Source organism: Odontesthes bonariensis, chromosome 17 (genome assembly GCF_027942865.1).
Source record: "Odontesthes bonariensis isolate fOdoBon6 chromosome 17, fOdoBon6.hap1, whole genome shotgun sequence".
Taxonomy (NCBI): Eukaryota; Metazoa; Chordata; class Actinopteri; order Atheriniformes; family Atherinopsidae; genus Odontesthes; species Odontesthes bonariensis.
The window spans coordinates 19,627,156-19,645,306 of record NC_134522.1 but is presented as its reverse complement, the minus strand read 5'-3'; the positions used below and the strand labels follow the sequence as shown (position 1 = coordinate 19,645,306).

At 41.2% G+C, this 18,151-nt stretch overlaps 3 protein-coding genes across 5 annotated transcripts; all 3 read right to left on the bottom strand.

Moving 5' to 3' along the window:
* Nucleotides 1–95: 95 nt before the first annotated feature.
* LOC142365936 (obg-like ATPase 1) lies at nucleotides 96–4,678 on the bottom strand. Its single transcript, XM_075447686.1, has 11 exons — nucleotides 4,582–4,678; nucleotides 4,175–4,272; nucleotides 3,942–4,085; nucleotides 3,706–3,833; nucleotides 3,379–3,554; nucleotides 3,186–3,266; nucleotides 2,765–2,862; nucleotides 2,499–2,642; nucleotides 1,829–1,925; nucleotides 1,334–1,456; nucleotides 96–1,198 (listed from the first exon to the last, which is right to left on the bottom strand). Exons 2-11 carry the CDS (start codon nucleotides 4,270–4,272, stop codon nucleotides 1,097–1,099), a joined length of 1,191 nt encoding a protein of 396 aa, XP_075303801.1. The 5' UTR covers nucleotides 4,582–4,678; the 3' UTR covers nucleotides 96–1,096.
* Nucleotides 4,679–5,392: 714 nt separating this feature from the next.
* LOC142366258 (transformer-2 protein homolog alpha-like) lies at nucleotides 5,393–9,913 on the bottom strand. Of its 2 annotated transcripts, none has more exons than XM_075448090.1 (8): nucleotides 9,688–9,913; nucleotides 8,369–8,502; nucleotides 8,131–8,290; nucleotides 7,766–7,954; nucleotides 7,571–7,686; nucleotides 6,352–6,555; nucleotides 6,157–6,221; nucleotides 5,393–6,021 (listed from the first exon to the last, which is right to left on the bottom strand). In XM_075448090.1, the coding sequence occupies exons 1-8, from the start codon at nucleotides 9,700–9,702 to the stop codon at nucleotides 6,011–6,013; spliced, it is 894 nt and encodes a 297-aa protein (XP_075304205.1). In that variant the 5' UTR covers nucleotides 9,703–9,913; the 3' UTR covers nucleotides 5,393–6,010. The 2 variants fall into 2 exon arrangements, with proteins under 2 accessions (XP_075304205.1, XP_075304204.1); XM_075448089.1 differs by having other exon boundaries at nucleotides 9,732–9,913.
* Nucleotides 9,914–10,557: 644 nt separating this feature from the next.
* On the bottom strand, nucleotides 10,558–17,617 carry senp2 (SUMO specific peptidase 2). Of its 2 annotated transcripts, none has more exons than XM_075448214.1 (17): nucleotides 17,281–17,617; nucleotides 16,390–16,451; nucleotides 16,175–16,287; nucleotides 16,007–16,073; nucleotides 15,824–15,905; nucleotides 15,529–15,703; nucleotides 14,537–14,643; nucleotides 14,336–14,418; nucleotides 13,997–14,045; nucleotides 13,836–13,908; nucleotides 13,565–13,717; nucleotides 13,345–13,476; nucleotides 12,537–12,761; nucleotides 12,329–12,408; nucleotides 12,140–12,224; nucleotides 11,961–12,056; nucleotides 10,558–11,480 (listed from the first exon to the last, which is right to left on the bottom strand). In XM_075448214.1, exons 1-17 carry the CDS (start codon nucleotides 17,454–17,456, stop codon nucleotides 11,418–11,420), a joined length of 1,821 nt encoding a protein of 606 aa, XP_075304329.1. In that variant the 5' UTR covers nucleotides 17,457–17,617; the 3' UTR covers nucleotides 10,558–11,417. The 2 variants fall into 2 exon arrangements, with proteins under 2 accessions (XP_075304329.1, XP_075304328.1); XM_075448213.1 differs by having other exon boundaries at nucleotides 13,565–13,720; nucleotides 17,281–17,616.
* Nucleotides 17,618–18,151: the final 534 nt, after the last annotated feature.

The window sequence follows — 18,151 nt, the reverse complement described above, 5'->3', positions numbered from 1 at the left end:
TAAAATGTAGAATAACCGTGGAAGCACATCCCACGGTTACATATCCTTGCCCGTTACCCTTTAACAGAATTTTGGAAAAATAAAACCCAACGACAGACTTTTTCTCCTTTTATTGACACGTGCATATTGATGAGGATGACATTCGTCATTGATTTGCTCCGTTCAGTTAAAAGATCTTTCATTGTAGTCCACAGTGTGCCATCAGACGTTGGGGTGAAATAATGGATGCAGTGAGGAGGTGAAACTGTGTGTACAAGGTGTACAGTCCGGATGATCCACAATCGTAATGCAGGGTGAACTTTTCAATGTGTGGTATCCCTTTCCTTTTCTTTTTTTTTTTTTTTCAAACCAACCCAAACAAAGTCAATAAAAGCAGCTTATATAACATGAATTCAGTTCAGGGGCTTGATCAGGCACTGTCAGCGAGGCCTGCCTTGCTCTTTTATAAAACTCCAGCTCATAGTGCAGCACAGCTCTGCCCTCAGCAAAGCACGGAGTGATGGCTTTCATTCTATTCTTTAAGGGAGACAAGTTAGTGAGAAGCTTTTGGGAAACCTCAGGCCTGTAAATACCAAGAAGAATAATAACCGGAGAGGATCTGAATAATATTATAATAAAAATCATTCATGTGCAGCAGAATAGTATCTAATACTGATTTCTGCACTTTTATGAGGAAAAAAAAAAAAAAAAGGAAAATAATATAGCACTAAACAAGTAGCCCACTGGGATCAGAGAGCCTGTCATGTTGTCACTAATACTTCAATTAAAGCAAAAGTAAGAGGAAACGCACTAAAAGTGGCATCATGACTAAAGAAAAATGTACGTCTGCATTCTGTTGCAGTTTCATATACATTTTTCACCTCAGTTACATCTATTTTTCCTTGACTCCATAAATAATGAAGCACAATTTGTTCAAATAAAGGACTGGCTTGAAAAGCTGAATGCGTCATTTCATTGTGAGAACTGTTGCCACTCAAACCAAAAGGTCATTCTCAAAATTCAAAAGAAAAGAATGAAAACCAGCAGCCGGTGCGGCTCTACGGGGCCTGGCTGAACTGCAATCTGAGTGACTCCCCTGTTTACTGCATGGTCCCCATTATTTCTTTTTGGGTGCGTTGGGGGTATTGAATTTGAAAAAAATGATGTCGCCGTCCTCCACGACGTAGTTCCTGCCCTGCTGTCTGTACTTCCCAGCAGCCTGACAGAGAGAGAGGATGAAATCAAGAGGAAAGAAAAGAAACAAATGGGATTGAGTGTTTTTCAGAATCCCCACAGTCATTCACAGAAAAATCAGCTGTGTACCAACATTATTAATCTCAACAGAAACACACACCTTGGCTGCAACTTCACTGCCCTCCTCTTTGAAGTCGCTGTATTTCATCACCTCAGCCATGATAAAGCCCTTCTCGAAGTCAGTGTGGATCTTTCCTGCAGCTTGGGGAGCCTTGGACCCTTTCTGTTGGTGCCACATAAATATATTGGAACTTTTAAGAATGTAATCGAGTAGTAAAGATACTGCATGTAGCACTGTGATATGATACCAATGTGTCAAACACCATTTAAATCTGGAGCTCTACAGAAATAGCCGCACAATTTGGTTTTACACAAATGTGGAGGACGGCTGCAAAAACAAAGCCTTAAAACACCAAAACATAACCGTGAAATATTTTCTGAAAGTGGACAAAACTAAAAACAAATGTGTACAAGTAAAGAAGCGTACCAGCCTTGTCGAGAGCCTATTAATGCTGAGATGAGAAGAGATCTGAGTGTAGAATCTGAAAATCCTCAGAAAACTTCAAGGCAAATCTGTGCACATTAAAGCACTCACTCTGATGGTCCACGCTCGCACCTCGTCTGGTCCCGCAGTGAAGAAGTATTCCAGCTGTAGTGCTGCGTAGCCCGTCTTTATTATTTTGGTCAGCGCACTAGAAACGCACAAAAAAAAATAATTCATTCATTTCCCACGATGAAGCAGGTCAGGAAATACACTTCCTGCTGATATTAACCATAATAATCAACAGTTTTGGCCTGAGCTTTATTTAATTATTCATTATCAGCCATTTTGGTTTGTGATAGCAGGGACAACACATGTGCAACATTTTGAATGTAATTTCGATGTTAGGGAGCACCTCAGTATATTGTGTATATTCATCCATCAACAAGTAATCCCAGTAAACTGCTCGATGCCAGTTTGCTGCTCTTTAATTGGGAGAAACTAATGTACCTGTTTCTAGAGTAAATAGTCCGACTGCAGTCATGAATAAAAAAAATGATGGGCTCCGACTCTGGCTGCTTCAATTGTTTTTCGAAAATGGGATCTCTTTGCATTTAGGACCGTTAACTGAAACATCCCTGGGCTCTGACTAATTGTGAAGCACATTTTTCACCAGCATGTCAGGATGCTTGGATTTAATATCAAATCGTAACGACTGGGATACGATACGCTGACCCTAGCCCGATCAAATAGATTCTATGTGATGTATATATGTTTGTCTGACCTCTGTGTTTTCTGTTCCTCGCAGTATTTATTCCTCTCCTCCTCCTCCTCCATGTCCAGCAGTTTAGACTCCACTGCGCCACTCACGGGAATGACCAGAGCGCCAGGATCATGAGCATCTACCCACTCTTTGATCTTTGCCAACCTGAGAAAAAAACAACAACAACAACAACAACAAAAAACAACAGGCAGCAAGGAAAGTTATCGAGACTGAAAAAAGTAGAAAAAAATAACGCAACAACTGTAGAGTAGATAAGGGAAACGTACCACTTGTTCTTTTTTCTGATGTAATCTTTCTCTGAGAGATTAACCAGGTAGATCATAGGCTTTGATGTCAGAAACAGGTATTTGTTCAGTACCTCGATCTGCAGAGAGAATTTAAAGGGGAGAAAGTTTATTTCTGAAAACACCGTTTTTAAAAATATTCCCCAGGTGCGCATGTGATCCGATGAGAAGAGCTCTACCGAACAAAACAAGCGTCTTGTTCCGCTAAGTTTCAGAATCTACTAATTCAGTTAACATTACAGAATGAAACACGAGGATGCAATCACCGCTTATTAAAACCAACTTTGAAACCCAGTTATTCTAATACGTAGAGTCCATAACGAGGACCAGCAGCGGAGTACTTCATAACACATGCCAACACAAGATGACACACAAACCCAAGTCAGTGCATACGTGGTTTTACCTCTTTGTCGTTCCAGTCATGGTAAAATCTGATGTGTTTCTTCTCTTCCACCACCCAGCTCTTCACCTTCAACATGATATCCTGAAGCAACAGGAGGTACGTTAGCTGGTGTGCATAGACTGAGATAATGACTCAAATGTGAAACAGGACAGCAGACACCATCCAAGCAGTGACACAAAAGCACTTCACTTACATATTCAGGTTTGAGTTTTTTGTCTCCTCCTCTGACGGAGGTTTTCTCCAGTTTGTCGATGACCGGAGCGATCATTTCCTCGTCCTTTAGCCGCAGCTCCTCGTGAATGATCTCAATATCTCGCACTGGGTCGACATTGCCCTCCACGTGGATAATATCCTCATCGTCGAATGCACCTTGAGAGCACACGGAGCAGAGTAGCAGACAGTTACAGAAATAAAAACAAAACTGGAGAAGCAAAAAAATTGTTCCATAAAATATGTGTTATTACTGCTCTCGCAACAACCTCCCATCAACTGTGCACGCTCTTCAGCAGATGCTACTTACGAGTCATATGGAAGATACCATCACAGGCACTGATGTGAGAGAGGAAAGCGTTCCCAAGTCCCTGCCCTGCATGAGCTCCCTTCACCAGACCAGCAATGTCCACAACATTTAGGAAAGCTGGAACCTTACTGAGGAAACAAAAAGGCCAGACAGGGAGGATCAAAAGTGAGGCTAAAGTCCATGGGTGATGGGTAAGAAAACACCAGCTTTTCATGAGAAGCTGTCAAAACACACACCTGGCTGGCTTGTGGTACTCGCAGAGGAATTCAAAGCGCTCATCGGGAACTGGCACCCGGCTCTCATTCGGATCAATTGTGCAGAATGGGAAGTTTTCGGCAGCTGCTTGGCTTTTGGTCAGCACATTGAAGAAGGTAGATTTCCTGCAATGGAAGAGTATACAATGGTGATGCAAAAATCAAGCAGTTTTTCCACACCATTATTGGTAAATTTCCACATGACTTTTTTTTACCCAACATTAGGCAATCCCACTATTCCAATTTTCAGAGATGTTCCAAATCGTCCAATTAAAGGAGGCGCTTTGGGGGCTTCTGTCTTTTTTGGTGGCATCTAGAGGAGATAAAAACGAGCTGGTTACACAATAACACCCATGTCTACTCATTCCAAACATTTAGTCGGGATATTTATTAAGTTATGGCTCCATTCCACTGAGTTAGCTCTCCTGGAAACGTGTGGGGCAGATCCAGTCATATGCTCATTCAAACACAGCATGCTAGCGTTAGCTCGTGGCTAACTGGAACCACCCCATGCCATCTGACAGTGAGAATATCTTACGGAACAAATAGTCATATCTGCGTCTTCCTCTAATTATACACAACAAACAAGCTTTTAAGCTAAGGAAATAAGTTGATTTGCTACCTTTATGTCTCTTCTTAGCCTATGAGCTACGTGGTATTCACTCCTGTTGTATCTGCTCACACCGGGCGCTCCAGTGGAAAGGCAGGTTGGAGAGCAAAGCGGAAGTGTTTTGACGGAAAAGGTCTCTGATTGGTCAAATGAGATAACTCGAATGACACGTTAGAGACACACAAACCAACACACTCAAACAGACAGTATAAGTACTGTTTTAATGTCACTTATATTAAAAATGAATCTTTTCTCCATTTGAGCAGATACCGAGAGGGATTCAGCTGATAGTGTTCGTTTACTTCGTTGTCAGTCTTTCCACAACTCACCACCAGAGGTCACCAATTTACAAACTGTGCTGGAAATAAACGAAAGAAAAAGTAATGGGCGACGCAGCCATCACGTAGAGGTGCTTTAATATGGCTGTTCGTATGCAGGAGACGGTGGATATGCCACTGAAGTGATAGCTCATTTTAAATATACAAAAAAACTGTACGTATCCGAGTTCAACCTGGTAATATTCTCCATAATTAAGTCTAGTTTGGTTTGGGTGTAACCCAGTGAATATATTTGGGTTTTGTGCAAAGAACATTTGAAACCACCAGTGACTTAAAACAAAATTCGATAATTCTTATGAAGTTGTCAAAAGTAATCCAAATACTTTCTCAATTATATTATTGCACCAGTCACTTAATTTCCACAAGGTATATTGAAGTTATAACTAAAACTAGAGTCCGCTCATCTGCTTACTACATATGGAGTGTTAACATCATTAAAGTGCCCACTATGTTGTAGAGTGCTTGCAATAACAGGACAAAGCAGATATAACCCAAGTATTGTTTTATTGTTTATATACAACCAACAAAAATGGTACTTCCCACCCAGTCAAAAACTAAATCAAAAAGGAATTTAAAATGTATCAAAGAGTAAACTAGGATCATGACAGTTCAAGAAGTCAAGCACATACAATGAAACGAAAAATGTCCAATAAAAATGACAAAAGAATCCTGTTTCGATAAAAACGAGTCTGTCAAGCCTATCTTTACAAAGAAATTCGGCATCATCTCTTGGAATACAGTTTGGGCCTTGAATTCCTGTCCTTACGCCAGCAGATTATCCGAAAGAAGACAATTATTTATTCAAAAGAAGCACAAAATGATACACACTCAGTGCACACACATGCCTACTCCCACTTAAGCGATTGTGATTTTCTGACAACTTGTTTTTTGGAAAAAGTTTATTTCTCCCCATTCTATCATTCTTCCTTTAAACGTGTGATCCACCACTGACTTTGAAGCCTTAACACAGACTATTTTGGTAAAATTGTTCCACTTCCAATACATGAACATATTCAGAAATCCTATACACATATATAATCTGGTCAAAACATGAAGGAAAACAAGCATCCAAAAAGTAACACTGTTGACTCCATCGTCGCTGTTTAGTAGTGACCTGTGAAAAATTACAGGGTGAGAGATGAAGTTAATATGTGAAAAGCCAATAAATGACTGAATTATATCAAAGCAATCAATGAGTCAATATCATAGTCACTACAGTCAGAATGGCAGAAACATGATTCAAACATACGTGGTGAGTATGATCGAGATCGGGAGCGGTAGCCTCTGCTGTAGTACGGAGATGGGGATCTGCGTCTAAAGGGGAAAAGCAAATACAGACACACTGTTAGAATGCATCATTTTACCTCAAATCCTGTAAACTGGATGCGAAACGTGATCTCAAGTTACAACATGTCCAGCTGCAACGATCACGTGGGAAACTCACCTGTATGATCGATACTCTCGGTCATCATAACGATCATAATCACGATCATATCCTCGGTCATAGCCTCTGTCGTACCCCCTGTCATAGTCCCTGGAGCGGCGTGATGAACCACCACTACTACTACCACCACCACCGCCGCCACCTCCTCCGCCTCCTCCTCCTCCTCCTCCACCACCGCCTCCACTACTACCGCCACCTCCGCCGCTGAAAGCACACACAGAACAGAGCACCCGCTTTACTATTACCACAGCTAGCATCCACAATAACTGCCAACAGGGTTTTTGGGGCTCACTATTGATCACTGGGGGCAGGATCAATCCACTCACATGGTGTATTTCAAGCCTTTGGTTTATAATGTTAAATTATTTATCAATGCACTATTTCTAATAACATTCGTACGTCATACGTATAAAATGATCTAAGTACCAAATTAAAGCAATACCATGTAACATTTCTACCTTAAAATAACAGCTTGAAAAAAATTGTGCGGCTAGAATGAGTTTTAATATTACGATTGGCCTGTCTCCTATGCCCTTCGGGGGACTGAGTTGGAAAAACTGCGCTGTGTAACTTTGCTGGACCGGCCCGGGAGCTGAGCGGAAGTACTTCGACTTGCTTTCTGGCACACCTACCGCAAAAACAAATAGACCCCTCTCACGCTCCCAGGTACATTTGATTACTCTTACCTTCTCGGTCGACATAGCTTGCACCTTCTGACTCCTTGCCGGTTCGTCAACAAACGTGAACCGTGAAAGCGAAAGGGTGTTGTATTTACGACAGTGTAACCGTACATTACCTCAAAGCCTGTAGGGGGAGCCCCATAATGGGCTTTTTGAGAAGTTACATTGTATTGCTTTAAGAGATGATCTACAACAGGTGCATCTAAATCACCCTTAGACAATAACACACTCACTACTAATTTTTTACTGTTTGAGTTTATTTTGTAGGTTGTGGAGTATTAATAACTTGCCCACCCTCTGTTTATGATACCATGTTATTGACAAATGCTGCAGTTGATATTTTTTCAGGATCGTCTACCAATGTTTGAGTGAGAGTACGATCTGACCCAGAAATTGAAACAGCTTCTTGCTTTCCCCTTTAACGTGCTTTGCTTGAGATGGCACGTCTCCTCATCATTTCAAAACAATAGTAACACTCGGCCATTCTGAGCAGCCTTTTTTAGAAACCGCTGATCGCACTGTCGCTGCCAAGTACTTACTATGTGGGACGTCCCATGTAGATTCCAGGAGTGGGAGTGTGGGCTCGTTTAGTAATAGAAAAATCCACACGGATCCGGCGTCCATCGAGCTCCATGCCATTGGCTCGCTCCTTGGCCTAAAACATGCAAAATGATTAGCATCACCACCATTTTTTCAATTTTTCCAAATGTAAATCCCCATTTTATACCCCTTACCTCCTTGGCGTCCTCAGAGGCGTCAAAGTAGACAAAAGCAAAACCTCTGGAGCGTCGCGACTGCTGGTCATACACTATATTGACATCGCTCAGCGGGCCATACTTAGAGAAAACCTCCCTCAGGTCCCTCTCAGTGGTGTACAGACTCAAACCAAACACACCAAGACAGCAGCTGGGATCTGGGTTTCCCTGCGAGAGTAAACAAGCACGAAAACATTGGTGAGCAAAGAATGCAAAATGTGGAAATATTTTGCTCATAAACGAATTAGGCGTTTTAAATTAAACTTTTATCGTCTATGCAAAGTTACTTTCAACAGGAAGTTGAAAAATTTTTTCTCCTTAACGTCACAGAAACAGCACCATACCCGGTTGCCAATATGTCTGCGGCGATTCGACATAGGGGAACGGCTGTGGCTCCGACGCCGACGGTAGTCTGAGCTACGAGACCGGCTCCTAGAACGCCTGCGACGGGAGCGGGACCGAGACCGGGAGTAGTGCCTGCGTGAGCTTCGATGGGACCGAGACCTGGAAGGAAAAACTCAATTCTTAGCTGGAAAACAACAACTCCATAACGTAGATTTACCCCTCGGAAACTTGTCTTACCTGGACTTGGACCTGGATCGAGAATGGGACCTGGACCTAGACCTACGAGACCCATCTTTAGAGCGCGCTGGTGAGCGGCTAGTGGATTTCCCCGAGCCCCGCGGGGATGCGCTCCGTGAGCCACCCCGTGAGTCCTGGGGCAGACCAGACACGAGGGTCAGAAACATTCTACAACTACAGGTATTACACAAGACTAAAAGGGACAGATGATGGCGCACACCGCCTGAATGCCTCTTTCAGAAGGAGGTCACCATGATATGCCGATTAGCAGCTTTGAAACTAATTATTTTAAAATTGTTTAATTAAAATCATATATTGCAACAAATATTTCAAACAAAAATGTAATAATTCAGCTGACATTTACAGTATTAAGATTAATTTTTAAACAATGGAGGGATTGATCAGTGTTGTCTGATATAGAGAAGGAAAAAAACGAGCATGCTAAGGAGAAAGAAACAGGGTGAAAGAGTAATAACATAGCATATTGTTAGGAAATTACCCATACCCATGTATACTTCTGATCTTAACTTCATAACTTCTTTTACTTCATTACTTCATAACAACCCTTCATTTCTTCTTTCTTCCGTTTGAAATTCTGACTTCTTTTTTCCTCTTCCTCTTCCCCCTTTTACCATCTGCCATTACAACACTAGAAGTGGGGTCAGATCTTGATCGCTTCTTTTCAGCATCCAATACATTAGCATGCATCAACACCATCAGCTTCAAACATAAAAAACTTCTTCCGCCTTTTTCTTTCTTCCAACCTTAACCTTGACAAAGAACAAACAAGGATGATAAGGCATGTTGGTTTCTGTTTAAACCAAAATAGACAAAGAAAAACAACAAAACCAGGAAAACAATAAATGGCTGCAAATTAAGTTAGCTCATTATGGTCTTTTTCTTCAATTATCACTCAATGGTACAAAGCTGAACGTTGAGACAAATCGATAATCAAATAATAGATATTACGTTGTATTTCTTGGCGCTGGTTGAGTATCATTTCAATAGTGGCATTAATTCACATGAAAAACGTCAGCTAACCCTGGCGAGCGGCAGCCACATTTTCCGAATGCGGCGTCTTACAGGCCGCATGGTGGAGCTTAGCAATAATTACAGCTATCGATTGAGACACTGACGACATTTTGCTTGTATTTATTACCATTAAAAAGACAAATACATCAAAACAGCCAAAAAAATACAATTTTGTCTTGTAAAGAGCAGAGTTATCTTAGCGTTTAAGCCTTTATGTTTAATGCTTATCCAATCACAGATTACACGATGCTGCAGACAACTAAGCTAACTAGCCGTTGCTAGCTTACCGTCACTCGAGGCATTTCTTTTCTTTCTCGCAATACGAACTCACCTGCTCACGGAAATCTTTCTCGTTGTCACTCATTTAAGCAAAATCTAATATTTTTGTTACAAAGTGTGGTGTAAAGTGACGGCTGAATGAACTCAATCGTCAGCTGGATATACCGCACAGGAGTCTGTGACGACCCGCGCTATCAAACAACAGAAGCCTTCTCCGACGTTCTGCGGCTGATCACACCCACTTCCGGTTCCGGTTTTATTCTCCGAAGAAGAAAGACGTTATATCGCCCAAATCAGAGGAAATTTGATCAAACTGAAAGTATTGATAACGAAAATGCATTAGAAATACATTGGTTTAATCTCCCTCACTATATTTCAAGCAAGAAATTATATATATTTTTAAAAGACATCTTTGCATGGCCCCTTGTGTCTGATATAATCTTCATATTTAACATTAATATACACAAATGCATTTTGTGTATGCTCATAAAAGCGTACACGATACACCGTTTTGTAAATCCTTTCCCTGTAAATACTACATACTAATACAGCACCTGTCCAAAGTTGGTTTTGTGATGTAGTTTTTGCACTCGTTTGTATGTTTGTATTCTTTTTAGCTGATGATAATAATAAACACGCCACAAAAGGTTACCAAACCAATCTAAAAGAACATTATAGACTTCTACCACACGATAACCACAATCTAACTACATGACTGCAGATTCTGTTGGCAAAATGCTCTGAACATTACTCTGCATGCAATCCCTAATGTCACAGACTACTCTGGGGTTTTATAAATGCAATGTAATCATTCAAATCGAAACATAGCTTTTGGGTAACTTCAGGTGTTGTATGGCAGCAAAAAAATAAAACTCCAATTACAAAAAAGAAATACTTTAATACAGGAGGGGGAAATCACATTTTTAACATTACCACAAACATGCATGTGTGTACAGTAGTTAACTATGGCCCATACCATAAGTCTTTGCAACAGCCCTAAATAGAACATAACCTGTCATACTTCAGTCATGAAGGAAAAACCTTACACACACACACTCCAAAAACACATTCTGATCCAATCAAGTCATAAATAATGGTGAAACAATCAATATTACAGCAAGCATTCATACATACATGCACTTTGACCGACAAAAAGGTCTGGACAGGAGGCATTTCAAATTTTCACTTTTCATAAAAAGATTGCATTTCATAGCTAAATGTCTCTCTTTTCGTTATTTTCCATCCACTTGGATCAACCTGGGAATGCAGATATTATGACCTGTAACAGTGAATTACTTGAATTTCTAAGTTAAGTTCTTCTAAACTGATGTCGAGCTGCAAATAACCAAGTGATTTTCACAAAAAAAATAATTAACCATGCTCCAAAGCTGAGTTCAGTGTGAGAGGGCAAAAGGCACTTCAAGCAGAACATCAAACTAATCCACCAATCCTACGTCAGTATAAAGCCATTCAGTCAGTAGTGCCAAAGTTTGGGTAACATACACACGAATCTTCCATCCCAATAATGTCTCCAAATACAACTCAGAGATTACAAACTGTTAATATGTCCCCAACAAGAAATGAGACATAAATAAGCCTTAAGACTAGTGTTTTAATTTTTCCAGAACTGGGTTAGATTTCAGTGAACAGAGTCCGTGTCTTTGGCCCGTTCTTTCTTTGCGAGACCATTGTGCACAAGTACGGCTCCCGCTGAGGGCGTCTCCGTTACGGCGATCCTCTATAGCAGCTTCTGATTAAGGATTTCCCACATCATTACCTTCCTGAAGTATGGCATGTGGCACTGAAAAATAACAGAGAAGACATCATTTTCAGTTCGAATAAAAACAATGTTAAAAATACAACTAATAAGGATCCTTGTGGAGTTGTAGAGCTGGTTCACAAACAGCAACTGTTGTTGCTTTTGTGAAGATAACCCGTCTCTCTGCACTGTGCTCATCTACGATCATTTGGAACACACTGGAGAGGGTCAAACATGTGTTGAAACAGATGTTTAAAGTGATGTAATGACTTGGCTCTGTTTTGGCTCTCTTAGCTGGACTCAAACTGGAATTGGCTATGGCAACAGCCCTGAACTCGCACTGGAATCACTTTGGACGGAAAAAGGGTTTGTTTACACTTTCCTGCAAATGATCTCACACCACTTTATTGATGAAAAGCAGTCGGATTGGCAAGACATGCAGCCCTGTGCCAGCAACAGCTCTTCTGTTTACAAAAAAAAAAAACCCTTCACGGGGATCTTTAAATAAATGAATGTACGTACCTGTTTAAAGGATAGAGGCCTTCCTTTTGCAATATAGTCAGCATATTTACAGGCAAAAACACCACAGTCGCTCCCGTTTTTCTGCTGGGGGATTTCCTATTTGCAAAATAAACAGGTAAATAATCACACAATGAATAAGTAAATGTTCCGAGTGTTATGTTATTCATCAGTTAACGTACACCAGCCTTCAAGCTTCCAACAGTCCATTTGGCACCGTCGAGCTCTCTTCCCTTCTTCACTTTGTGCTCCTCTTTCAGGTAGAGTCTGGAAAAGGAGTACAATGAGAGCACTCATCGTACAGTACAAAGGAATGAAAGAAAAGAAAAAATGATGGCTAGCCTGGAGCTTGAAGTAAAATGTGGACTCACAGTAATAGACTACAGATGTCATCGTGTCTCTGCCCCATCGAATCATACGATTTCACCGTCTTTGACTTAAAGTCTATCACCTAAAAAGAAGCAGAGGAAGCGATGAACGCATGCAGGGCCTATTAAACACGTTTAACAGCCAACTTCAGTGACGATCAACAAAACTAATGATCAATCCACAGAGATAAAGCTCACGAGGCTGACTTACAGCCATTGCCCAATGGACCCCAAGATGCAGAGGGACCAGAATGAGGTCAAAGAGGAAGAGGTCAACAGCCTTGGTCCAACGCTTCACTGCGACGTGTCCGCCAGTCTGCCCACCTGCTCCACCACGCAGCTTTGGGAAAAAGAAGGTGCTGAAGGAGTAGACTTTGAATCGTCCTGCTTCTCCAGAGCACCGCTCCATGATCAGGGAAAGGTAGAAGTTTATTACCTTGGTGGGAAAAACGAGCACGTTACAAAGCGCTCAGAAATTCAGGGTTTCTTCTTACTGACTTTGCATGAAGTCCGAACTGTTTGCTTGTAACTTAGTAGTCAGAAACTAAATAGTACATAAACAGTATCGTGAGCTTAATCTCACACAACACTGCTTGCGAATCCACGAAAGACATGGGGACAATGGACTCAGTTGGTCCTCTTCATGAAGAGTGAATCGACCTTCTTATCCAACATATCCATTTTCTTTCTTCAACACATTTAGCTTAACGCTCATTTTCATGTGCTGTCCCTGAGACGAGCCAAGTGCACAGGTAGCAAAAGTCTAAAAACTACAACAGAAACCCACAGGCAAAACCACCATCAATAAAAAAAAAAAAAAAAAAAAAACAGTTCCCAAACAAAACAATACCAATTAAACAATCCTGACACTACAATTAAAATGAGGAAACACGAATGCTGCCCATCTCAACTTTTCACTGCAAACCCGGACTTCCTTCCATTTTCCCTTAAAAGTCATTTTAAAACGTGCAAAAATTTCTAACTCCTGCTGAAACTTGACAGTCTCTACTTGATCTCACCTCATCATTGAGCCAGCCGCCTTCCTGTAGCGTGGCCAGGTCTCGCTGTGTGATGCGAAGTTTGAAAGCTGCACTGAGAACAAGGCTGGGATCACTCTGAGCGAGAGCTCCACTCACCTCCGCAGCCATTTCCTACAGAAAGTCAAGAAAACGCGTCGGGTGACCTAAACCGAATCTGCGCTTTTTTCTCTCAATGTTAAACTTTGAATGTTAGTCTCACCTTGGTCAGCCTGGGTATGTCCTCATCACCGTGCCTTGCTTGTGTTGTGTAGGCAGCTTGTGTGCTAGAAAGGCCGGCGGCAGTAGTTTCTCTGTCTACTAGATTGAGGCGAGTTGCTACTTCTGTAGAAAGGTCTACCTCTGTAGCCTGTTTCTGCTGTAACACACGTCAACATTACTCACAGGATACACATGCATACCTATCTTACTGCCTGTAACAGGGACTGAATGAACACTTTGAAATGTCAGAAAAGAATGAAAGAAATGGTTACCTTCGTGTACCTAACAGGCTGTGCATCCTCGAGGGCTCCGTTGAACGACTTGCTGAAGGTAAACCCGCTCCACCTGAAGAGGAATTAAGTAGAAGTTACTCAATAAAAATCAAGAAAGATTATGCGCGACACACATGTACATAAAATGGTACAACACCAACCTGTCTTTACTCGCAGACACATTTCTGTATGTAAACACACTTGGTGCAGCTGTGAAGCAGAGAAGAGAGTCATTCGATATCTTCTAAAAATAAGATCCCAAACAAGCATCAGTTACTGTAATAATGTAAGCAAATAGCAAGGGAATCTGTGATCATTTGGACACCTGTTTTATTCATTAACAGATGTTTTCCAACAGGCAATCTGAAGACACAACCTTGGGCCTAAGGACATTTAAACTCATAGATAAACTGACAATGTCTGTGACCCTTGGCACCGACCCACACAGGACCTGTAGCTTTGAAAAGCTTTGACCTTTAACATCCATTCACACATCTCACCTGTGCATCCCACCTTCCTGGACACCGATTCAAAGGTTTTTCCTGAAGCAGCAGTTTTGTGATCAACCTGTGACAACAACTCTCTGGAAGCAAAAGAGGAAACAAACTGAAAAACTAACCAGCTCATATCATACAGGTGACGTCCTTAAAAGCAACCTGCTGGAGATGTCAGGTTCTACACGGATGAAAGGCAGCACTCACCCTTGTGGTTTTGTTTGGTTGAAAGGTAGTGGCTGGCTTTTACTGTATTTCTCCGTCACCATCTCCAACAAGCGCCGGTAGTGCTCCTTATTGTTCTGCTTTATGGTCTAGAGGCAGCAAAAAAAAAAAAAAAAAAGAGATTATAAATGAAAGAACTAAGAATAGAAATGCTGTGAAAGCTTGATTAAATGACGAGGTCATTGCAACCGGTTCTAATTTCATACAACTACTACATACAAAATAATAAGAGTTTGGACCAATTAGATCCAACGTCAGTATCGGGCTCTTACACTGCTGTCATTCACAGATCCTATATATTGGACTGATGCCACAGATCCGTGTCTCGATCCACATATGGATCCAGACTCCAAACTATAACAGGCCTATAATATAATGGATGTTTAAACTTAGAATCAAATTGTTAAAGAATAACTTCAAGTTAACCATCAGGTCTCTCTCCAATAAACCAATTTTTGAAACCAAAAGTCCCATGTATGTACATTTATTTGCATGTACACATTTTTAAAAAGAAGTGATAATGTTAACTTTGGAGATATTCTTGTTATCGCTCATTACCTTCTTTGCATTGCTTACGTTTAATCCCCATTTGTTACTTTGTTTTTCTATTCATGTTGGGACTTTTTGGTGCTGCTGTTTGCTACCATCTTGCTGCTATAACATGTTAATGTCCCACAGTAGGACTAAATGAACAATAGTCTTATCCAAATTATGGGATAGCTCAAGTAAAAGAGCTCTGGTATCGGAAGGTATAGGTATATATCAGAGGATATCTAAATTCAAGTATAGGAATGGGATCAGAACCCCAAAAATCAGCTAGCTATAAAATAAGCTAACTAACTGTAATGCTTAAATCTGTATGCAAAGAGAGAGCATTATAGAAACAAAATACTGTTCAATGCATCTAAAAAAGGTTGCACATGATGCAGAGTTAAGGCAACTTTGGATTAATCCTCCCATCAACCTATATTTACCTCTTCCACAGTAAGACTGGGCTTGTAGCAGCGGTTGTGTCCAAAGCCATTGCATGCTGGTTCAGGATTAGCAGTTCCCACCCTGACAGCAGGCCTCGAGGGCAGAAGCTGGAGGGAGCCTCTCCTCTCTCTTTCCTTAGCTCTGTCTGGGAGCCCTGCAGGGAGTGCTGTCCCACTGAATTTAAAATGAGGCAAGTGCATTAGCAATGGAGCGCTGCCAATGGTGCTTCCTATATGTTCACGCGTTAGCTGGGTCCAAAAGAACGAGGAAAGTCTTGGCTATTGGAGCACTTGCCTGTATTTCCTCATTAAAGGGGGTAAAGAGCTCTGAAAAGGATTCTTCCCACTTCTGTCATTCACTCCACCGACTGGTTTGTCTGTGAGGAGAGAACAAAAATATACACGAAGACCATCAATAAACTACTGCAGCATTTATTTATCTCTGTGGGATAAATCCATTTGATTTGTCCTCGCTTACCCATTCTCCACTCAGTGCCGCTCAGCCACGATGTATGGAGCTCATCTATGCCCATTAGAGTGACAGGCTGGATTAACAGAGAGCAGGCAATACAAACAAGGCAATCAGTTTACTACACCAGCAGACGTCCAAATGTTTGCATCTGAGCGAAGCGGACACAGCATCTACCTGAGTGTCTTCATACTGCCGTGGATTCTCACACTTGGTTGTCAGAGGTTTCCGCAGCCTGAGCAGACCCGCTACCCCAGCTAGAGTTTTCTTCACAAAGCTGATGACTACATCTGTGAGAGACAAGACGCTACAAGTCAACAAATCGCTGAAATTCATGTCAAAGAGATTTTTTGATATCAACCACAAAACATTTCGTCAAACATGCAACGTACCTCGCTTACGTCTTTTCGCCTCTACCTGGTCGCTGTGACAAACACCATCTGCAACATGCACACTGTAATAGAAGAACATGCGTTTTGGCTTCTTCCGTTTCCTCTTGTATTTACAAAATGTAAACAATCTATAACAAATCATCACAAACCCATTTTATTCATTCATTTGGAAGTGATCAGGTTGCTTTAGACCATATTTAGTAGAACCTTGCACTTGTACTGATTTTTACTGTGATGACATCTTTCTGATGCCACCTCTCATTTACACATGCACAGAATATTATATTAAAGTTACAAAATGCTGATCACCACAGCTGATGGCTTCAAACATCTGTCTTTTCAGTCCAACACCTGAAGATACTCAGTCTCTACAATACAAAACAGGAAAGTGCCACAGCCTTCATACTTTTGAGTAGCTGAGACCAAAGCCTCTGAGGCTTTGCTTAGTCAGTTATAAATGACTGAAGTCATCTAAATAGTTGCAAAATAGGGATCTATCAGTAAATTGGTAAATCGACTAATGATTTCACCTCCATAAATCCTAAAATTTGAATCAAGTGCATCTATGCAAGTCTTGAAATTGATAACTTTGAGCTACTTGTATTCAAATATGGCATTTCTCCTACACTTTTAGTGACTGATGGAAGTGTAAAAGTACAAAGGTGAATTTCATCTCACAAAATAACCATGGTTGAATTAAAACCGTTTTATTTTTATGCTTATACACATCTTTGAGTTATAAGTGTTTGTTCACACATGTTAGCTAAGTAAATGTTAGCTTGTTAGATGAAATGTAGCCTCCCGTAACCAAATCCCTAATCAAAGCCGAGCTACTGCAAAAACAATTAAGGCACCATTTACTACAATGACATGGTATCTTCATCCACAGACCTCTGGTAGTTCCGTTTAGCCGGTCTTCCGTGGCTCTGCCGCCGTACTGCCAATTTCACACCTGCTCGCGTGAGTCCTTCTTCGCTAAAGTTTCTTTTCCCGGGCCACTCGGTGGAGTTTTGCCCCTTAATGGGCTCGAACAGCGACGAAATTCCGTCAACGATCCATCCATACATCCCAGACAAATACGAGAAAACTGTAACGAGGTCTTCCACGCGGGCCAGGACGGATTATCCACAGGTAAGATGTCAAACAACGATCTACGACACAACGTCCTGCTGTTACTTTAGCTCGGCGTTAGCATAACTGTGCTGAACTGCGAAGGGCTACGTCACTCAGCGTCGGCGTTGCACGAAGTGCGAACGTTTTGTACGGCGCCGGATGACTGTTGGGCGGAGTTCTAAATTACAACTGAACAGAGACAACGAATGGAAGCCCGAGCACAGACGGCACCCTCTGACATAATAAACGAATATGTCGGTTGCACAATAGACGCTCATTGGCTGCCGCCGTCCTGCTCCAATGCCTATTTATTACATAACACCTAATATCAATTAACCGGAACGAGTGACTGAGTGAAAATTAATGAACTCATTGCATCCTAAAGTCCAAGTTAACATACAAGGAAAGCTCGAACAAATGACTTTGTAGGACTAAAATCTTATATGGCTAAGCTTTACTGAGTGCTAGGAGTTTTAGATGCATAGCTGTCAACATCACATACTTTAATCTTTAATTAAGTTTCCTCACTTTCATGATAATAAGAATAAAAGCCTCTTGAAAAATTCTCACAGGGATTATATAATACATCCATTTAGGGCGATACAAACAGGAAGATTGAGGAAAACAAGTTTTGGTTTTATATGGACAA